The 20,261-nt window shown below is 59.9% G+C and overlaps 2 protein-coding genes across 4 annotated transcripts in view; both read right to left on the reverse strand.

Moving 5' to 3' along the window:
- Positions 1 to 6: 6 nt before the first annotated feature.
- GPR153 (G protein-coupled receptor 153) lies at positions 7 to 10,703 on the reverse strand. Its single transcript, XM_041769799.1, has 6 exons — positions 10,524 to 10,703; positions 6,143 to 6,610; positions 5,307 to 5,736; positions 3,417 to 3,609; positions 2,721 to 2,905; positions 7 to 2,581 (listed from the first exon to the last, which is right to left on the reverse strand). Exons 2-6 carry the CDS (start codon positions 6,496 to 6,498, stop codon positions 1,955 to 1,957), a joined length of 1,791 nt encoding a protein of 596 aa, XP_041625733.1. The 5' UTR covers positions 6,499 to 6,610; positions 10,524 to 10,703; the 3' UTR covers positions 7 to 1,954.
- A 3,422-nt stretch (positions 10,704 to 14,125) lies between these two features.
- Positions 14,126 to 20,261, reverse strand: part of ACOT7 (acyl-CoA thioesterase 7) — a 101,481-nt gene continuing 95,345 nt past the window's right edge. For all 3 annotated transcript variants that reach the window (XM_041772805.1, XM_041772804.1, XM_041772806.1), the window contains exon 9: positions 14,126 to 14,518. In XM_041772805.1, coding sequence (XP_041628739.1) covers positions 14,420 to 14,518 — 99 coding nt within the window. In that variant the 3' untranslated portion in view covers positions 14,126 to 14,419. The remainder of the gene's footprint in view (positions 14,519 to 20,261) is intronic.

The following is a 20,261-nucleotide window of genomic DNA, read 5'->3' on the forward strand; positions in this document are numbered from 1 at the left end:
GCCAGGTGCAAATCATAGGAAGTTTTTATTGTATTCTGTACAGAAAAGAAATGCTCAGTTGTGAAAAAACTACAAATGTATCCCTGGCTCTAGGTGGGTGGTGGTATGAAGACAGAGCTCCCTCCCCTGTGAGCCCAGGGTCCTGCTGCTTATGAACGCAGCAAATAAGCCTGGAGGCTCACAAAGTGTGAGAGGGAGCCCCAGGGCCCTCCGTTTGGGGTCCTCCCTCTATTTTTTGTAAAAACCAGAACTGGAGGGGCTTTGGGGTACCATGTCTCCCTGCAAGTATTGCCATAGGATATGAAATACACAGAGTAAAAACCCAATGTGACAAATGGGCCAGCCTGAGCGAGGGGCGGTAGGGGGTGGGGGTGGTGAGATGGAGAGAACCGACACAGTGGCTAGCTGATGATCTCTGCCCCCACATGACATGTTGGTCCTGAAGGCACAGCAGCACGGGCCAGAGGTGGCCCCTCCCACGGCAGGGGCTGTACTGCAGTTTCCTGCCTTGCTCACCTGTGGCCAGCTCATCCCTCCCACGTTGCCCGGCAGCCAGGGACCAGCAGGGCCTCTGAAACAGAGCTGGAGTCTCCTATTCTCTCTCACCCCTCCCAGGAGCCTCTCCTGGGCCGGGTGAGGAGATAGCCTTGGCCACCAGAGGGTGGGAGGGCAATGCTGCAATTCCAGGTTACAGAGCAGGAGGGAACATACTGCAGGCAGGCTGTGTGCTGGCCCTGGAATCCGCTCCAGGTTTTTCTGGGCAGGGGCCATTGTGTGGAGGCAGGGGCCAGGATGGGACAACCTCTGCACTGGCCTGTCATTTCAGCTCAAGGTCACAGCTGTTCCTGGACCTCTGCTTAGCCTGATTCTAGGGTCTCTCCATGGAAGACCCAGGCAAAGCCAAGCCCCAGGCTCCAGGGGAGATCTGCCCAGAAGAGAGCAAAGAGCCCTATCCCCCAGTTTGAGGGAGGACTCTGAGCAGGGACCAGGCCTTAAGCCTAGAACCTGGGAGGCCTCACCCCTTCCCTGGGGCATCAGGATAAGGAAGCCCATTCTTCTGTTGCTTCAGTTCTTTCACATCATGGAGCCACGATCTTCATGGTGAGAGTCACAGAGGTGGCTGAGAGTGATGAGGGTAGGGATGCTAACAGTGGTAGAGGTGGGTGATGGTGCAAAGTGTTGTGCTTTAGCTGGGGTGTGGGTGGGGTAAGTTCCTGGGTGGGCCAACGGCACTGAGAGTGGGAGGCCCCAGGTGCTGAGGCCACAGCAGGCCACACACTGAAGAATGACCCCCACAAAGGACCCACAGAGGGCCCTAGATACTCTCACACTCTGTCCATTCAGGGGCCAGGGGCACATGGACCAGGAGACTTCTCCAAACAGTCCTGAGAGTTAATATGGTCACCTGTTCATGACAGATGGGGAAACAGAGGCAGAACTGGTGAGCAGGAACACCTGCTCAGTGTGTTTGGGCTCCAAAGACCCCTGTACTTAGAGACCCTCTGTACCCTGCCCCCCCCCCCCCCCTAAGGTGAGACAGTTACAATGCAAAGTGGAAAGCAGGCTGCAATTCTGGGTTTTGTGCTGTCTGGTGGTGGCCCTTTCCCCAGACTCCCTGCAGCCACCCCCATCCCCCCCAGGCCCGCTGCCTAGGGCTGGGCGAGGCACATAGGGGCGTGCAGAGCTCGCCTTTACCCAAGCCGAGCCTCACTCTGCCCCGAGATGCGGTGCCCGGCAGCTGCCACCCTTCCAGGCCGTGGCCCATGGCTCAGTCACGCAGGGAGGGCTGGCACAGGGCCAGGCGCCACTGACGGGCCCCGCGTGGTGCTGCCCGGAACCTGGCCTGGGTCAGCGTTAGCATCTTTGGTGCTTTGGTCCCTGTGGGCGGCCCGGCCCGCCGGGCGCGCGTGGGGAAGCGCGGGCAGCCCGAGGACGCGGAGCCCGGCACGCAGGCCTAGGACGCGGAGCCCAGCGAGTCCGAGTGCAGCGTGACGTAGCCCGAGGACTCGGAGGGCGAGCTCAGGAAGCTGCTGGTGCTGCCGCCGGGCTCGCCCCACGGCGCGCTCAGGCCGGTCCTCGGGGGCCCCGCGTGCGCGTGCACAGCCGGGCGCAGCCCCGGGCCCCGCCGCGCGCCTCTGCCAGGGGCCACCGCGTCCTCGGGCGGCCGCCGGCTGTCGGCGCAGGGCCCCGGCGGGGCGGGCGGGCGGCGCAGGGCCCGCGGCTCGCCCTCGGAGGCGGTCAGCGTCAGCGCCAGGGCGTCGGGCAGCAGCGAGGCGGAGGCGGAGCGGGCGCCGGGCCCGGGGCGGAGGCGCGGGCCGCCGGGGGGCGCGGCGCGGGCGCGGCGCGGGCTGCCGCCGGGGCCCGGGGGGCGCAGCGACAGCAGGCTCTCGGCCGAGCGGCGGCGCGGGCGGAACGGGGGCGCCTCCTCCGCGAAGGCTGCCAGGCTGGCGCGGCGGTCCGGCGCGGCGGGCAGCACCAGGGCGGCCAGGTCCTCGCCTGAGCCCCAGCGCGGCAGGAAGGCGGGCGGCGGCACGGCCCACACCTCCGCGTCGTCGTGGGACAGGCGTCGCGTGGGCGGGACCTGTCAGGACGGGCGGGGTTAACCCGGGCTGCCCTCCTGGAAAACGGACCGACGCGGGGCTCAGAGGCCGAGCCTCGGGGAGAGGACGGTCCACACCCTTCCGCCCCCTGCATTTCCAGTGTCTGGAGCCCTACCCTACCTGCAGGTACTGCTTCTTGTCCTCCTGCAGGGGCCGCAGCGGGTAGAACTGGGGCAGGTCCCCCTCCAGGGCAGAAAGCTCATACTTTGCCATCCTGTCCAGGACCACAAAGTCCCCTCCATAGCTGTAGTCAAGGGAGTGCTCCAGCACCAGGTCCGGGGGGATGCCACTCTCCAGGCTGGTATCTGCAGGATTAGGCAAAAGCTTAGGGCCATGGAAACCTGGGGGCATCAGGGAGTGAGTTCTAGGCATCCCTAGAGACATACACAGAGCAGGGGGCTGGGTTCAAATCCAGACACTGCCACCTTTTAGCTGTGGGACAGGGGAGATCACCTGGGCCAGGTTCCTCCTCCGTGGGATGGCACATGATGTTACCTGGTACAGAGCAAAGGCTCAACCTAGGGTAACGCTGTTACTGCCAGAGGCGAGCCAGCACCTGGGTCTGTCTGCAGGAGCCCCCCAGGGAACCCTAAGGGTGGAAGGCCTGTGGAACACATTCAGTCTGGTGTTCACAGATACTGCCTGGGACAACAAGACTGGAGAGGAGCATACCCCACCTAGGTCCCTTAGGGGTTCAAGCACATCTGAGGATGTGGTCACCTCAGTGTCATGGGGGTGGGTCACCTGACAGCTGTTATCCTGCTAACCTCCCCCAGGTACCCCTCTCCCTAGGGGCCTCCCCCAGGCCATCCTCACCATTGTCTGAGTCCTCATCGTTAGCCATGAGGGCCACGCACTTCTCCCAGACGGCTTTGAGGTCCGCGCGGTAGCGGTCGCAGGCCCAGAGGAATATGGGCAGCAGGAGGGCCTGGGCTACCGAGCACCACAGCACACACAGCGCCATCCAGGGCGCCGAGGCATCTGCCCGAAGGCTGCTGAAGCTCACCACCTGTGGGCACATAGCTTGGCCTGGCACCTGGCAGCAGCCCCATTACACAGCTTCGCCTCCCAGCCTCACTTCTCCTGCCTGCCGGAGGAGGAGCCCACAGACCCGGCTAGAGGCTCTTGTGCAGAAAAGAGCCAGAGTGTGAGCAGAAGTCCCTGTCCAGCAAGAGCTGCTGGCTGCCAGCATGAGCAGCCACAGCCCCATGTGTGCACGGACAGCCCTTCACATGGTACCGGGCAGCAAGGGGGGGGGGGGGGGCAAGGTCTATCCACCCCTTTTTGGGAAGAGGAAACAGGCTTGGAGAACCAGGTCTCTTGGGCAGCCCGGGTGGCTCAGCGGTTTAGCGCTGCCTTTGGCCCAGGGTGTGATCCTGGAGACCCGGGATCAAGTCCCACGTTGGGCTCCCTGCATGGAGCCTGCTTCTCCCTCTGCCTGTGCCTCTGCCTCTCTCTCTGTGTCTCTCATGAATAAATAAATAAAATCTTAAAAAAAAAAAAGAGAGAGAGTGAGAGAACCAGGTCTCAAGCTTCCCAGTTCAGGGACTTTCTTGCCATCCTCACTCCTCTCTGGGCTTGTCCTTACACCAGGGGTGGGGTGGGGAGGGGGGTGTCTAGGCCTTGGACCTCAGAGGAGAATCAAAGTAGTTTCTGAAAATCAACCAGGAAGACTTTGGGTCACTGTCCAGGGACCTTTGCTCCTCCTGTCCCAGGAGAGTTCAGTTCCCCACCCAGAGTGACACTAAATTACTCCATCAAAGCAGAAATGAGTATGATACACTCATCACACTGGTTCTGCTATGTGAGCCCAGGTGACCCTCAGAAAGGTGCTGTACCTCTCTGGGGCTCAGTTTCTTGGTCTGTGAAATGGGCCAAGGACACCCCATAGAGTGAAGTAAAGATCCCAGACATCGTATGGGGCCTGCAGCATGGAGCGGGTTCCATAAACTGCACCCCCTTCCATGCCCTGAAGAGAAACTGGGGAGACTCTTCCTCCACAGCTGTCCCCTTCTGGCTCCATGATTTTATTATATGCACTCCTCTCCATCAGCTTAGGCTGGAGACATGGGCCCCACTGCACACAGAGCCCAGTACCTGGGGGAGGGTACTTTGTGTGCCAGGCCCACAAAGGGTGGGGCACAGGTTGCCTGGGCCTGTATTCTGAGTATGTCCCCTGATTATGAGGCTGCCACCCCACCTGCCACTTTCCGCAGCTTGTGTCTTACAATGACTCCAGAGACACAGCCCTGCCCTGCTGCTGCTTAGACAAAATCACTGGCTGGTCCTTGCCCCAAACCCCTCCCGATCCAACTCCAGACCTTCCAGGGGGTTGGGCTGGAGCCCCATGGGTATGACTACTGAATGCAGAGTTTATTCTTGGGCCAGGTGGACATGTTACTTTACCTTCCACACCTTCTGCTTTGAATGGGCCTCACTCTGGTGAGGAACGTCTCCTACAGCGTGCCAGAAAAGATCCTGGGCCCCACAGTCACCTGACAGTCCTCATCCAGCTGCCTTAACTCTAGGTGGGTCATTGTCAGGGCCACTCTGAACATCAGTTCCCAAATCAGTAAAATGGGGATGATAATAATACTGCCTGCCCACCCTCCACCCAGGACTGGATGCCTGGAGCATGCCCAGCCCCAGGGCTGTCCCAGAGTCCACATCCCTGACAGACTCCCATCAGCTGACAGTCTCACCCACCAGCACGGGGAAGCCCATGAGGCAGTCATAGATGATGACGATGGTGGCCACCAGGCCCGTGATCTGCAGCGAGGTTTTGGCAGGCTCAGAGCCGTCGATAGAGGAGCGACGCTTGCCCTGCGCATCCTCCACCACGATGGTGGGCACGGTGAAGGCTCGGTGGCCGGCCCGCGGCCCCACCTGCACAGCCAGTGTCTGGAAGAGGGCGATGGCTGTGCAGACCACACCCATGGCCACACTGCCACCCACCAGCAGCAGGAAGCAGACGCCGAAGCCCAGGCCGATCTCAGCCACGATGAAGCGGCAGCCGTGAGTGTAGAAGCGCTCACTCGTGTCGTGCCAGCCGACGGCAGGCAGGGCAGACAGGATGAAGGACACCATCCAGATGCCCATGACCGTATGCACTGCCTGCTTCTTGGCGTTGCTCAGCCTGGCATGAGGTGGGGGCAGGACGGAGGTGTCACTCATAGGGTCTTCCTAGAGCCCTGGGGTCCTGCAAAGGATCCCCACTGCCCTGGCCCCCTGGTACATCATCACTATGGCACAGCCAACAGAGGGGGGCCTGGTCCCTTGCACAGGGGATCCTCATGCATGGTGGCACACATCCCTCTCACTGAGCATTTCTGTCCTGGATGCTGTGGACACCCATGCACACACAGGTGTGCAGCCCAGAGCAGCCCTTCCTCGGCTTCCCTGCCTGCCCCCCACACAACACAGGTGTGGGGCACTGTCGTTACCCCGGGAGTGTCTGTGTGCACAGGTATGCCAGGTGGCCTTTGCATTCACTGCCCACACGTCCCCCTCTCTAAGAACAGCACACGTGCCCAAGAGCTCACCGGTAGTTGACGGGCCATCGGACCATCCACATGCGATGGTAGGAGAGGGAGGTGACGGAGAAGCAGGTGGCCAGGGTGAGGGTGTAGAAGGTGGAGACAAAGACCTTGCAGAGGCCTTCATTCCACTCGTAGTCGGGACGCTGCCGCCGTAGCTGCACCACAGCATAGGTGGCAATGGGCACTGAGACGTTGAGCATGTGGGTGGCCGCAAGCGTACACAGCAGAAACTCCAGTGGCTTCCACTTCTTTTGCTTGGCACCCACGCTCAGGATGCCCCAGGCGTTGGCCAGCAGGGAGAGGCCTCCACATGCCAACCAGCCCACCGCACTGCCAGGCAGCCGCCGCTCATCACTCATGGTGCAGACAGGAGCTGGCCGGCAGCTGAGACATCCTCATTGGGGGCAGGCCTTGGCTCAGAGCAACAGCCCTCACACGTGGTGGCTCGGAGACATCAGGGACCGCGAGCATCTGCAGTGGGGGAGAAGCCAGTGAGTGTTCAGACAGTCCCTCTAGCTACAGCGTCAAAGCTCTTGTGGCTCTTTGCAGTGGGAGATGGAGGGGTTCCCTGATGCACCATTACTGGTGTGGTCCTGGCTTGGGCTGGGCTGCTTTGCCCTCCTGTCTACTCCAGGGCCTCTAGCCCATGTCCCTGGCACCCAGGGAACACAGACAGGGGTGCCTGAAAAGTGCTAATATGCTCCCTCCCACCCGTTCCTGGCCAAGGTATGGAATCTGGGTTTGCTTCTGGGGCAGCTGCATCCTCCAGGAAGCAGCCAGGCTGGCACTGCTGGGCTATCTTGCTCCGGTGCCCTAGCCCTGCCCGGGAATCAACACACTCACCCTAAGTATCCCAAATCTCACACAGCCCACATGATGCGTCCCCAGGGAACATCAGGGGCCCTTATCTTAATTTGTCCTACTTCATTTGGCCAAATGAGGACATGCCTTAGAGGGTAAGCCCCCTAAACCTCCCTGTGCAAGAGGGGTGATCTGAAGACTGACCACTTCCATGGCCATCTTGGCAACAAGCAGCCTACTCTGTCTGGGCCCATCCCCTACTGGCTTTCTGTGGGTGGCCCAGGCACTGCCACAGGCTGGCATTCAAATTAAGCTCCATCATACTAGCTGTGTGGCTTGAGCAAGGTCCCTACACCCACATCCTCTGTAACGGGGACGATGATGATTCTTCCAAGAGGAGGCTGGGGTGGACAGACACATCTTTAAAACCCTGGGCCAAGTATCACACAGAGATGCTCTGGGGAGGTGGTCATTATTATGCTGTGGATGCCTTGGACAACATGGGCCTGTAGAAAGCCAAAGGGACCAGACCTTGACCCCAAGGAGGAACTGCCGATAGCCTATGGCCATGAGCCAGGGACACAGGATGTTGGGCGGAATGCACAGGGCGGAGAAGCACTCCTGCTGACATGCCAACAGCCAGGCTGTAAGTCCCTCCCTCCCCCTTCCCTACCCAGTAGCCCCAAGCCACACCCCTGTGCAGAGTACTGGCTGGTCCCTCTGAGGTGAGGCCCCACAATAGGCCTCTCTGGCCATAGCCTAGGGAAGGCAGCACGGGAAGAAGTGCAGACCTACTGTGTGCTCTGCTGCACTTGGCCATTTTTACTTGGGAGCCTGTTTAATTTTACTGCTTGTGATTCTCTTACCCCCAGCACTTATGAGCACCTACTGTACCAGGCACAGCCATGTGATCCCTCAGGGGCTGTTACCTAGCTTGGAATGGACAGGCCACTGCAGGCCCCGGGCTCTCAGGGCAGGGGAAGCAATACTTGGTCCTACTGTGACACCCCTTCTTGTCTTGTTCAGAGTTCTTTTGGTCTGTGGCCTGAACCCCAATACCAAAGGACCTCTCAGGGATGAGTCTCCTTCATCTCTGTGCCCCTGCCATGGGCCTGCCCAGACCCCTGACCTAGGGGAGAAGTCTTTTCTGGACTGTACCACTGTTCCTTAAGGGCCTCCTAGGGAGTTGGAAGGCTTCTGGGGACAGGGAAATACCTTCCCAAACATTAGCTTTCTGCTTACAGAGCCTCCTCCTCTCCCCTCCTCAAGATCCAGTGTGGGTGGTGGGGTGGCCCCATCGGACCCTCCAGCCATTCCAGTATCCAGCAAACCCCTCCAACCTCAGCATACAGAGGCCACATGGGGTTGAATAAAGAGCTGCTGGACTCCACCTCTAGCTTGCCAGCCAGTTACTGACTCAGCTGGGCCTTGTTTTACTCATCTGTAAGCTGGATGCGATACCTGCCCGGGAAAGTGCTATGGGTAGTAGTAGACAGCTATGCCATGGGATGGAGCCAAGCACACAGTAAGCGCTCAATGAATGCTTCCCAGGTACAAATCTGTACTACAGCCCTCTCATCTCACTGAACTCTGCTGCCCCTTAAGGGCCAAGCGGCTGAGCCTGGGGGGGTGTGGGTAAGCCTCAGACATGTGGGTAGATACAGTCACTCCAACCAGAACCTGGGACAGAGAGCTTCAGGGTGAGAAGGCCACAGGGCCTCCCAGGGGTCCAGAGCAGGCAGGGTGTGGGTGCTGCTGTGGGCCAGAGATTGCAGACCTCAGAGATCTTTACATTGTCAAACAGGAAGCCGGGTTCAGCATGCACCTGGTAGGCCAGCATCTCTTTCCACCTGCACTGGGTCTCCTTGGATGTCCCACTGGGAGGCAGTCCCTCAGCACCCCTACTGGCTCTGCCTGACTCTGTAACCCTGTGCCCTGTTGATCCCTGGTGGAGGGTGGTGGGGAAGGGGCCACAGGCTGGAACTGGCACAACCTCTCACAGTGCCGGGTCTTCCCCTTGTCTGGCCTACCCATGTCTCGCTGCAGGGAAAGGCTCTAGGTCTGTGGGCAGGAGAACATAAGCCTTGCCTGGAGAGGGAGGAAGCAGTGTGAACTAACCTCTCGGTTAGTGTCCCCAGAAAGGTGATGTGATCAACACTGACACTATCCCCATTTTAAAGACAGTCAAGCAAAGACAGCGTTACTAAAATCATTTGCCCGAGTTATGAAGTGTCTGAACCAGAACTCAACCCCACTTGGCTGACATCAAAATCCTGGCTTTTCAAACCCAAGCCCAGACCCTAACTAACCCACACCCAAGCAGGAACAGGCATCTGTCCTTCCTTGAACTGAGGTTGCCTTTCTCAACTCTCTACCCCTGCAGGATGGGTCCTGCTGTCCCCACACTGATCCACAGCACACAGGGTGGAAAGGCCAGGGCCAGGTTTGGAGTCTGGGACTCCGGAGAGCGGAGGTGCTGGGATGGGGGAGGAATGTCACCGCGGAGTTAATAGCAAGGTCTCCAAAAGCACAGCGAGAGGGGCTCCCAGTGCACAGGCACTGGGAGACCCCTTCCCCGGGGGGATCGCGCACCAGCAGTGCATTCTCCACAGGGAGCAGCAGCCACTGAGGGCCAGACCCAAGCTGGCCTCCAGCCAGTGCTGGGGGAGGGGGGACACCCAGGTGTCGCCCCCCCCCCCCCCCCCCCCCCGCAGCAAGTTTCTCCCGCAAAACTCAAAGTGTCCCCGCCCTGCATTCCGGGTTGGGGCTTCCTGCGTCCCGCCCCCCCTCCAACGCCACGCTGGGACCCTCCTCCCCTCCCCCCACAGCACATCGCAGGGCCGCCTGCAGGTGTGACGGGCGCGGCACCTGGAGGCCCCAGGACTCCCTCCGCAGGGTCTGCGGGCGGGCCCCGGCGTGACGTCACGGCCCCCGGCCAATGAAGCCTCGTTGCCCCGGGGCTCTATTGCGCAACAAAGAGAACCGAGAACTTGAAAGGATTCCCCGGGTTCCAGGCGGGCGCCGCTCGCGCGGACCTGGCCCCGGGCGCCCCACCCCCGCCCCGCCCCGCCCGCGCTGCCGCCCAGCGGCCCCCAGGCCCGGACCGCGGCCGCCCAGGGCGGGGCTCGCAGCGCGGTGCTCCGCGTCTCCCGCACGCCCCCCGCCCCCGCCCCCGCCGGCCCTGCGGCTCCGCGTTCCCACACTCCGCCCGGCCCCGCGCGGACCCAGGCCCTGCCCGGCCCTGCCCGGCCCCGCCCGGCCCCACCCGGCCCCGAGGGCGCGTCCGACGCGGGCCGTGAGCCGGACGCCCCGGGGGATTGCTCCGGGCGGGGTGGGCCCCGGGCTCCCTGCAAGCCGCGTGGCCGGGCCGGAGGCGGGAGTGGGGGAGGGACCGGGAGAGGGCGGCCGGCCCCGGGGAAGTTACCCCGGAGGTGCCCCCGTCGAGGCCGGGGGAAGGCGGCCCCTCGGACGGACTCCGGCGGCCCCGCCCCGCCCCGCCCCGCCCGCCCGCGGCGCTCCCGCCCGCAGCGCTCCCGCCGCGGGTCCTTCCAGCCCAGCGCACCCGGGCCCCGGCGGCGCTCACCCTGCGTCCGGGCGCCCGGGGCTCCTGCTCGCCGCTCCCGCCTCCCGCTCCGGCTGGGCTCCCGCGCTCCCAGGCCGAGCGCGGGCCGCCGGGGGCCGCGGGGGGCGCTGGCGGCGGAGCGGCCCGCGGGCCGGGGCATCCTGGCGGCGCCGCCGGGGCCCGCGCCTTCCGCTCGGCTCAGCTCCGCCCGCCGCCCCTCGCGCCCCTCGCGCCCCTCGCGCCCCTCGCGCCCCTCGCGCCGCCGCCGCGCTCGGCTCCCGCCCGGCTCCCGCCGCTCGGCTGGTGCGCTCGGCGGCCGGGGGCGGGGGCGGGGGGCGGAGCAGGGCGCATGCCTCCGCGCCGCCCCTCGGACCGCCCCGCCCCCGCCCTCCGAGGCGCGGCCCGCCGCCGCGTCAGTCTGTCCGTGCGTCTGTCGGTCCCCGGTCCCCGGTCCCCGCCACGCCGCCGCGGGCCTGAAGCCTCCTGGGGAGGGCGGCGACTCCTGGGACCCCGAGCTCAGCCGCGGCCCTGCTGCCGCTCTGCGTCGGCCCAGGGCCCCGATGTGGCCTCCAAGCCCCCTGGAAACGGGAAGGCCCGGAGCTCCGCGGGCCGGCGGGGCAAGGGGGCCTGGGACAGAATGGACTGGGGTTGGGGGCTCAGGGAGGCCTTCCCGGAGTGAGCCATCTAAGGTGAACAATGTGGGGAATGGAGGAGAGGTGGGGTGCCTGAGGATTAGTGACTTCCAGGGACTGGGGAGTCTCTCAGGATCAGAGGTTGGGGCAGGGAGAGGTCAGGTTGGGCCAGTTAAGGATTCACATTTATCATGGGGGCGGTGGTGGTGGGGAGAGTAGAAGGGAGGAGGAGGATTCCACCCCGGAATGGTGAACCCACTGCAGAGGGCCGGGTGGTTGCCCCTACCCGCATGGGCTCAGAAATGTTCTCTCAACCTGGAACCCAGACAGTGCAGCTGGGAGAGGCCAGGCCTTCAACCTAGAACTCCTGGTGCCCCACCTCAGGAGCTATACCCTGCTTTAGCACTTCTAGGAGGGGCATAGGCTGCAACCCATGGATATCTAGGGGGAATCCTATCAGTGCCCTTGACAGAGGCCTCTGGAGTCACAAGAGAGAGACTGCTGGCACCTTGGTCTCCCATCCAGGCAGTGGACGCTGCAGTCTCTTCTAGGATGCCCATGACCACATCCACCCTGGGCAGAGTGCCTGGAGTCACTTCTGGGCTGCTTGGCCGGGCACCGCTCTTCCCAAGCACCTGGGGAGTATCTGTAAGTGCATAGCCATGGCTGGAGGAAGGGGGCACCTGTCCAGACAGGACCAGACCCAACCCAATGCAGCCAATGCTGCCTATACCACTCCACAGCCTGGCTCCTACGCTCCCCTCCCTGCCGTCTCTATATCCCAGGGAGTTAGGAACAGCTGTTAGGATACCCAGGGTAGGCCTTAGGGTCAGTCCTCTGAGGTAAAAGTGAAGGTATTTGTATCCAGACGCTCAACAGACTGGTTAGTGGGGGGGCCTTGGGCCATATGCTCCATGTGTGTGGCTTCTGGGCAGTCAGGACCCCTAGTGAGCCCTCCGTGGATGGGCCAGCTCCCTGACCAGGTGGCCCTGGTTATAAATAGGCCACCAGTGGCTGGGGGGCGGGGGGCTGGCAATCAAGTGTGACATTTATTTTTTAAAGATTTTATTTATTCATGAGAGAGAAAGAGACACAGGCAGAGGGAGAAGCAGGCTCCATGCAGGGAGCCTGACGTGGGACTTGATCCCAGGTCTCCAGGATCACGCCCTGGGTTGAAGGTGGCACTAAACCGCCGAGCCACCCGGGCTGCCCTCTTTTTTTTTTTTTTTTTTTTTTTTTTTTTAAGATTTTATTAATGAGAGAGAGAGGCAGAGACAGGAAGAAGGAGAAGCCAGCTCCCTGTGGGGAACCTGATGTAGGACTCGATCCCGGGTCTCCAGGATCATGCCCCGGGCTGAAGGCAGGTGCTAAACTGCTGAGCCACCCAGGGATCCCAAGTGTGACTTTTTTTTTTTTTTTAAGTGTGACATTTCTAAGGCAAACACAGTGATCTAGTCAGCCCTAGGCTTTGGCCATCTACTGCCCTGCCAGCAGAGGGCAGCCTGCCCTGGGTGTTAGGCCCCAGCACCCTTCCTCCAGCACAGCTCACCCACTGCTGTCTTTATCAGTGTCCCTGTCCTGGGCTCGGCTGGCTCTGGGGCAGGTGGGAGATGGGCCTCCCATGGTTTTTCTGGGGGCTTGTGTACAAAACGCTTCATTAGCCTGGGCTCCTCCCAGCTGCCCTGGGAAGCGACTTTAGGTACCACCTGGCTTGCCCAAAGCCACACAGATGAGTAGCCAAGCCAACCCTGAGAAGGATGTAGACGCCCTCGTGTCCACTTTCCCTTGGGGAACCCAAGGGCTCAGGCACTGTTCTGGTTTGACAGGCCATGGTTTGGCTGGCTGGGGCTGGGCTTTCTGCTGGACCTGAAGGGCAGGCCTCCCAGTGGCCCCCAGCCCAGGACACCACCCATGGCCTTCAGGTAAGCATGGGCATAGGTGGAGCTGGGGCGGCTGAGGGGATTGCTGCCATGGCCTCATGTGGCCTATTCCCTCCCCCTGCTTCTAGGCAGGAAATAACCCCGTCAGCTGGGCTTGAGGCCTGAGACGGATTCCGAAGCTCTTGGCGGGTGTTTCTGCACATCTGGAGCTGCATTCTCTCTCTCTGGGCCCGAGGGAGCCCCGTGTGAGGCTGCAGCTGTTGTGGCCAGTTTCCATCTCCAGGCTTCCAGGAGAAGCCTGAGTCGGGAACATTCTCTCACCACCAGGTGTGCCTGGTGGTCTTTCTCAGCCATGGGTGGGGGTGAAGGACTGACCCCCCTGCCCTCCTGTAGTGGCCTTGGTGGCTTGTCTGCTCCCCAAGGCTGCTGGCCTAGGTGGATGCACAGCCTCATCTCACACATGCACATGTGTGCACAGACAGGGTCACAGATGTGTGTGCACACACAGCTGTACATAGGCACCATTCACACGCACTGCCCCTCAGACTCACACCCAAGCCTTTCCAATGATCCCTTGTCCCGAGTATGTGGGGGTTTGTACAGCGGGCACAGGGGCTCTGGCACCAGCTGGGAGGCTCCTTCTAGCAGAAGGAGCTAGACCTCCTGCCTCTTTCTCCAGAGCGCCAAGGTGTCAGAGCTGCTTCCATGAAAGGCTGGAAGGAGGGCCAGGGCAGGGCTCCCATATGCTGGGCATGCTCCAGTCAGGTGGGCTCAGCATTCTCTTGAGAGGCACCTCCCTGAGTCCTCGAAAGCACCTTCCACCCCCAACTACGGAAAGGCCACTGGAAGCTCAAAGCTAGCATCCTGCGTAGGCTGGAGGGATGGTAAGCAGGGTGCTGGTGCCTCCAGGCCAGGATGTGGAACCAGAGCCCTGGGAGGGAAGCGGTGTTCTCTCCAGCCAGCAAGTCATGGGGCAAACCTGAATTCTGGGGTATGCAAGTATTGGCACTCTGGGGGGTAAGGGAGGGGTGGGTCCGTGAAGCCTCCGGCCCCTGCATCCTGTGCCCAACAGGAAAGCAGCCCCAAGACAAATGACCACCCAGGACCAACGTCCAGCCAAACAGCAGCTTTATTAGTGATGCTGGATTCTTGACACACCAAACAGTGTGCACGCAAGTATTCCCTAGGGAGCCTCTGGAGGCAGGGACAACACTGTAGCACTTACACAGGAGTGATAGAAATAAAGCTTTGGTGTGTAGGTTTTCAGGAGAGCACAGGTTAACACTGCAAGACGAACACTTCACACAACACCAGCTCTCAATGTGGATTGGGCTTTTGGCCAAGGGGGTGAATTCTAAGTGACGAGACATTGGGGCCACTCTGGGGCCCGGCGTGAGGATGGCCCCTAGGGCTGGGGCTCGGCCCGGCCCTGCCGTTTCGCCTTCATCTGCAGGTACCGCCCTTTGCCTTCCTCAAAGCGCTTCTTCTCATCCTCGGTCTCGGGCTGTGGACCACACACACAGAAACAAACAGGTTAGACCGGGGGCCAAGGCCGGGGCCCTGCCCCAGGAGGACTCAGAAGGCCCCACCGGGCTGCCAGGCACTGGCCTTGGGACCCACGGGAAGAAGTCCCTGTAGGGATGCCAGCAGCACAGGCACCCCCACACCACCCTTCACAGCAGGTGGAATCCCAAGCCCAGTGCCTCTATGGTAAGGAACTTCTGCTAGAAATGCAGATGATAAATGAAACGTGGGAAGGAAGGCCTAAAAGGCAGCCTGTGGGTGTGAGGAAGGAAGAGGGTCCCTGCTGAGTGAGGGGAGGGCTGTGTTTGGTCCACACCCAGGGAATGCTAGGAGCTCACAGCCCCTGCCCCAAAGGCAAGTGGGGATAAGCCCTGGGCTGGCTGTGTGACCTTAGGAAGGCCACTTTATTGTACCAGGAGCAATTGTGATCACTTTGTGGGCAGGGAGCCCGGGACGGCAGATGACCAGGAAGTGACTCCTTGGTTCCCACTCACCCCTTCTGTCGCTTTCCTCTGAGCAACCTAAGAAGCCATGTCCCCATACTCGGGGTAGGGGATGAGGGGGCACAGAGCCTACTGCTCAGAGGGAATTAGCTGGAGGATGGGTTTTGCCTGCCGACCTGGCACGACTGAACGGTGCCCCCTTTCACTTTTACGAGTAGCCTAGGTGGCTGTCAGTTTTAAGCATCAGACTTGGTTTTGGCTCAGGTCACGATCTCAGGGTGAGATTGAACCCTGCTTTGGGCTCCGTGCTCAGCAGAGTCTGCTAGAGGATTCTCTCTCTTCCTCTGCTCCTACCCCCTCTCTCCCACTCTCTCTCTCTAAACTAAAATTAAAAAAAAAAAAAAAAAAAAGAGTGGCCTGGCCTGGCCGCTAAGGGCAGCGGTCACTCCCCAAGGCCCCATCTATTCACTGCAAAGTTCCCTCTGGTCCGCCCTGCTCACGAATTCAGGTTGAAAGAGCTGCGCTGATTCCTCGGGGACGTTTCCTTGTGATACTTTAAGGGTGTCTGAAAGCCAAAGAAATGGGGCAGTTGCCCTTCATCCACAATGACACCAAGGCCCAGCAGCTATTTTTAGGCTCAAGTGTTTTACAGGCAAATGGTATATTGGCAAAAGAGAGAACAATCAGCCCGAGGATATAATGTCAGGTTAAACCAAGTATCTCCTCCCCCTCAGCCTTCTCAGAAAGTGTTCGCTAAATGTCACCAGGTGTAAACTGTCAAAACCTCGTGGCGTAGAGCCAGTGGGACATTGGGTATTTAAAGAACTGGGATCATGCTCCTTATGGTGGCTCCGGTGCCTATTTGGAGTCTTCGGAGCACATGTGGGAAGTGGTGGCTTTCCAAGACGCGTTAGTGAAGATGGCCCTCCTGCTGCTCTGGTTTCATCTCTGGCTGACTTTTTAAAAAAATGAAATTTGAGGCCATGCAATTTAACCTGAAACAGCCTAGGGAAACAAAATGTTCTCTCGGTTAGAGCAGACAGTGCTAAGGGAGAGCCTTCTGGGGGCAAGAGGGCCAGGGGGGCCATCCCTGTTGCTGAAGGCACCCCACAAAGACCAGGCCGCATTCTGATGGGGCTGGCTCCTGTGCAATGAAGGCATAACATGCCCAGCCAGGGCTTCTCCAATGCTTCCATGTGCATAAGTCCCCCAGGGATCTTACACATGCAGATTCTGATCCAGGGGGTCTAGGGGCCTGAGATTAATTTTTTTTTTAAGATTTTATTTATTTATTCATAGACACACAGAGAGAGGCAGAGACACAGGCAGAGGAAGAGAAGCAGGCTCCATGCAGGGAGCCTGATGCGGGACTCGATCCTAGGTCTCCAGGATCACACCCCAGGCTGCAGGCGGCGCCAAACCGCTGCGCCACCAGGGCTGCCCCTTGAGATTAATTTCTAACAAGCATCCGGTGATGTGATGCTGCTGGCCTGGAGGCCACACTGAGTAGCAGGTCTCTGCTCTCTATCCATGGATCCCTGTACCAAATGGGGGACAGCCAAAGAGTCCAAGAATGCAAGGTGAAGGCCACCAGGCTGGAACAGTAGGGGCCTTCTCTTTCCCCGCTGTGGAACGTGCTTGGTGTGGCTGAGGGGAACTGTGGCTCCTATCCATCTGCAGCCAAAGGCCACAGCTCAGGAGAACTGCATGGCAGAGCCCCTCCTTGGGGGTGGAGGACCAGCTCACGGGCAGAGTGTTTGGGTCCTGAAAGTGGCAAACAGGGGAGCTGGCTGAAGGGGAGAGCGTGGGCTGGGCCACGTGCCAAGGGTCCTCCCAGCTCCAAAGGCCCAGCCCCTCTCTGTTGGGGGTTCTGGAGTGGGCCCTCCCTCCAGCTGGTCGAGTTTCCATCCCTGGAGCAAGGAAAAGGCAAGAGGCTAGGAAAGAAAAGAACTTCTCAAAAACAAGAGCAAGAGCTTGGCATGGGCAAGGCAGCAGGATGGAGACTCATGGCCACCCAGGCCGTTTGCAGAGTCCACGGGAGCCAGGTCCAGCCTGATGGGAGGGGTGCCTTTCCATGTCTCCAGTCCATGCTTTCTACCACCATTTCTACAAACTGGCAGACATGGGATTTGCACAAGGAGCGTGGTCCCCAAGTGCTTGTGTCACCAGCCAAAGGCTCTCAGGGCTCAGAAGAGCAGGGAAGGGTCCAGGGAAGAGCAGCAAATGGAGCCGTCCCCAGGGGCACCCTAGAGTGTGGGCAGAAGTGGGTCATTCAAGGGGTGTCTGGGTGGCTCGGTCAGTTAACCATCTGCTCAGGTTATGATCCCAGGTTCCTGGGATCAAGCCCAGTGTCAAGCTCCCTGCTCAGTGTGGAGCCTGCTTCTCCTTCCTCTGCACCTTCCCCCTGCTCATGTTCTCATGCTCTCAGTAAATAAAATAAATCTTAAAAAAAAAAAGAAAAAAGGGGCACCTGGGTGGCTCAGCGGTTGAGCATCTGCCTTTGGCTCAGGTCCTGATCCCAGGGTCCCGGGACCAAATCCCATATTGGGCTCCCCAGGAGGAGCCTGCTTCTCCCTCTGCCTATGTGTCTGCCTCTCTCTCTGTGTCTCTCATGAGAGAATAAAAATCTTAAAAAAAAAAAAAAAAAAGCAAAAAAACCCTTTTCTGACAGCTCTGGGAGATGCCTAGATAGACACTGGCTAGCACCACCTGCCTTCTGGATTGGGCTGGCCTGCCTTGGGACCCCCATCACACTGCAAGGTCCTTCCTGGAATGGCCTTTTTTTTTTTTTTTTTTTTTTTTAAGATTTATTTATTCATGAAAGACACAGAGCAAGAGAGAGGCAGAGATATAGGCAGAGGGAGAAGCAGGCTCCATGCAGGGAGCCCAACATGGGACTCGATCCCGGGGCTCCAGGATCACACCCTGGGCTGAAGGCAGCACTAAACCGCTGAGCCACCCCGGCTGCCCAAGGAATGGCCTCTTCTTTCTGCTCCCAAACCAGCCCAGCCTCCCCTCTGGAGCTGGAGTGGGGGGCGGGGGGAGGGAAGGAGAAGGGGGTGGCAGCAGGGCTGGCTTATCTCTGGCTTTGCTGCTTACCCATCATAAGGCTCAGAGACTCACATATATTCCTTTTCTGTAAAATGGACCGGTATCCATCCTATAGGGTTGCTGGGAGTGGGTACCAAAGTCCTTTCAGCTGTCCCCACAATCGAGAGAAAGAAGCCCCCCAACTCTCCATCCATCTCTTGTATGAGTCCATTTATACCAAACATTTGGAGTAAGCACAACCACAGAACACAGGCTAGTAGTGCCAGGGCCTGGGGGAGGGATGAAAATGTTCTAAAATTGACCATGGCAATCGTTGCACAGCCCTGTGAATATACTAACAGCCGCTGGATTATATGCGGTAAATGGAGGAACTACGGTATGTGATCATAGCTCAGCACCACCAGCTGTGAACAGCCCTCCTCAACAGTTCACAGAGTCAGAGAAGCTTCAGCATGGCCATGCCTCCCACCCCAATCGTGGCACACAAGGGGCTGCAGGGCAAAGGAAACGGTCAATTTAACTTGGCCCTCTCTCTACAGTGGCCAAGCTTGATTCGTTCATTCCCCACATGTGTCCCGAGCACCCCCTGTGTGCTGCTCTGTGCTAGGTGCAGGGACCCTGAGCAACAGCTTCTGGGGAGCAGCCTGCACTGAGTCCTGACACATGCCAGGACCGCACCAGCACATCAGAGTCTGCACAACAACCCACAAGCAGCACCAGTCATTACTGCTTCCCTTCTACTGATGATGATGTGCAGCAGAGAGAGGGTGAGTGGCTTGCCCAAGTGACAGCTGGTTAGTGGTAGGGCCTTGATTTGAACCTGGGCACGGCTGCTGATGTCCAGGTCATTCCATGCCAATGGGCTCTTATCGGTGGGCTCATCAGCGGCAATGGGGGACATGGTGACCCTCCAAAGTTGCCCTGGTGAACGGGAAGGGCCTGCCCTCCCAGAACAAGCCTAGAGCCCACTTGGACATGCAGCGGTGCAGCCCTGGGTGCTTCTCCATCTGGGAGGGAACAAGCCCATGGGCACCAGCCACTGGACTGAAGGCACCCTCTCATTCTGGTGCCAGCCTGCCAGGAGATCACGATCAGAGGTGTGTTTCTGTCCCAGCCGCTCACTCAAGCCTTGGAGCTACTCACCCCTCAGGGGCCAACAGGCCATCAAGCCTTCCAAAATGTGTGCACCAAAGGCTCTGGATGCTTCTCTCACTAATTCAGTCAACGAGTGACTGGGGGCAGAGCCTGAAGTGCAGGTGATTCCCATCTATGCTGCTGGCACAAAACACAGTAAATTCTAGCATCCACTCAGTGGAGGGAGAGGCCAGCGCCCAGCACCAACGTTCAATATTCCACAGCGAACTCAGCAGCTGGGATCTGCCCTCAGACAGAACTAACACCGTCTCGTGATGGATGTGGAGGCAGCTGGCCAGCTGCAGCGAGCCCGAGACATTCGCAAGGCCTTGGACGAAGGAGCCCGCCGAAGACTCATCTCTCTTTTGGTCTTGGCATGAGCCTCGTGAGCTGTGTGTTCTGGGCTCTGGAGCACCCCCCCACCAAGCCTGGGAGCAGTACTGGGTTGATATCAAGGCATGGAGCACCCACCCTAGGAGGGCTGCACCCCTCCCCTCACCTGGCTGCCCTGGATGACAGTCAAAGGCAGGGCGGCTCCTCGCTGCCACCCTGCAAACAGGGGTGGGCAGGGCAGCGTCTCTGTTCTCTGTGCTGGCACAGTCCCTGCCCTGCTGGCTGGAGGACGTTCGGCCTCCCTAGGCCGTGGGTTCTGACAAACAGCCTTCCCAGCCAAGTGACGAAGAGAGGCCACCACTTCCCCACCGGGTGTGAAGCCGACAGAACAGACAGATGGCTGCCTGCACGCGGCCCCCGCCCACGGCCCAGCTGCTGCCTCCTTGCATCCCATCTCCCTCCATCCGGCAAAGTAAATAAATACATAAGTTGTTGGCTGTTGCTGTTTTTAATGGAGGGCTGGGGGGTGGCGGGGAGAAGGAAAAAGCTCTTCCGTGGGAAATCACATTTGCCTTCAAGTGCCTGGAGTTGTGGGCAGGAAGAGGGCTCGGGACCATAGGGTGATAGCTCTCGATGGCCTGAGCACCACACTGGCACCCTGGGCAAGGGGGGGGGGGCTCGGACCTTGGAGCACCACATCCCAGGGCATGAGGAGGTGCCCACGTGGTGGAAGGGACGGTGGACGGGTGGGCCACAGGGGAT

This window comes from Vulpes lagopus, chromosome 10 (genome assembly GCF_018345385.1).
Source record: "Vulpes lagopus strain Blue_001 chromosome 10, ASM1834538v1, whole genome shotgun sequence".
Taxonomy (NCBI): domain Eukaryota; kingdom Metazoa; phylum Chordata; class Mammalia; order Carnivora; family Canidae; genus Vulpes; species Vulpes lagopus.

Excerpts from the sequence above, each read along its gene's own strand:
- GPR153 (XM_041769799.1), bottom strand. The coding sequence starts at position 6,498 with ATGAGTGATGAGCGGCGGCTGCCTGGCAGTGCGGTGGGCTGGTTGGCA. Across the intron at positions 5,737-6,142 it reads CGATGGCCCGTCAACTACCG|GCTGAGCAACGCCAAGAAGC; the intron begins GTGAGCTCTTGG and ends ACCTCATGCCAG. Across the intron at positions 3,610-5,306 it reads TCATGGGCTTCCCCGTGCTG|GTGGTGAGCTTCAGCAGCCT; the intron begins GTGGGTGAGACT and ends ATGTGCCCACAG.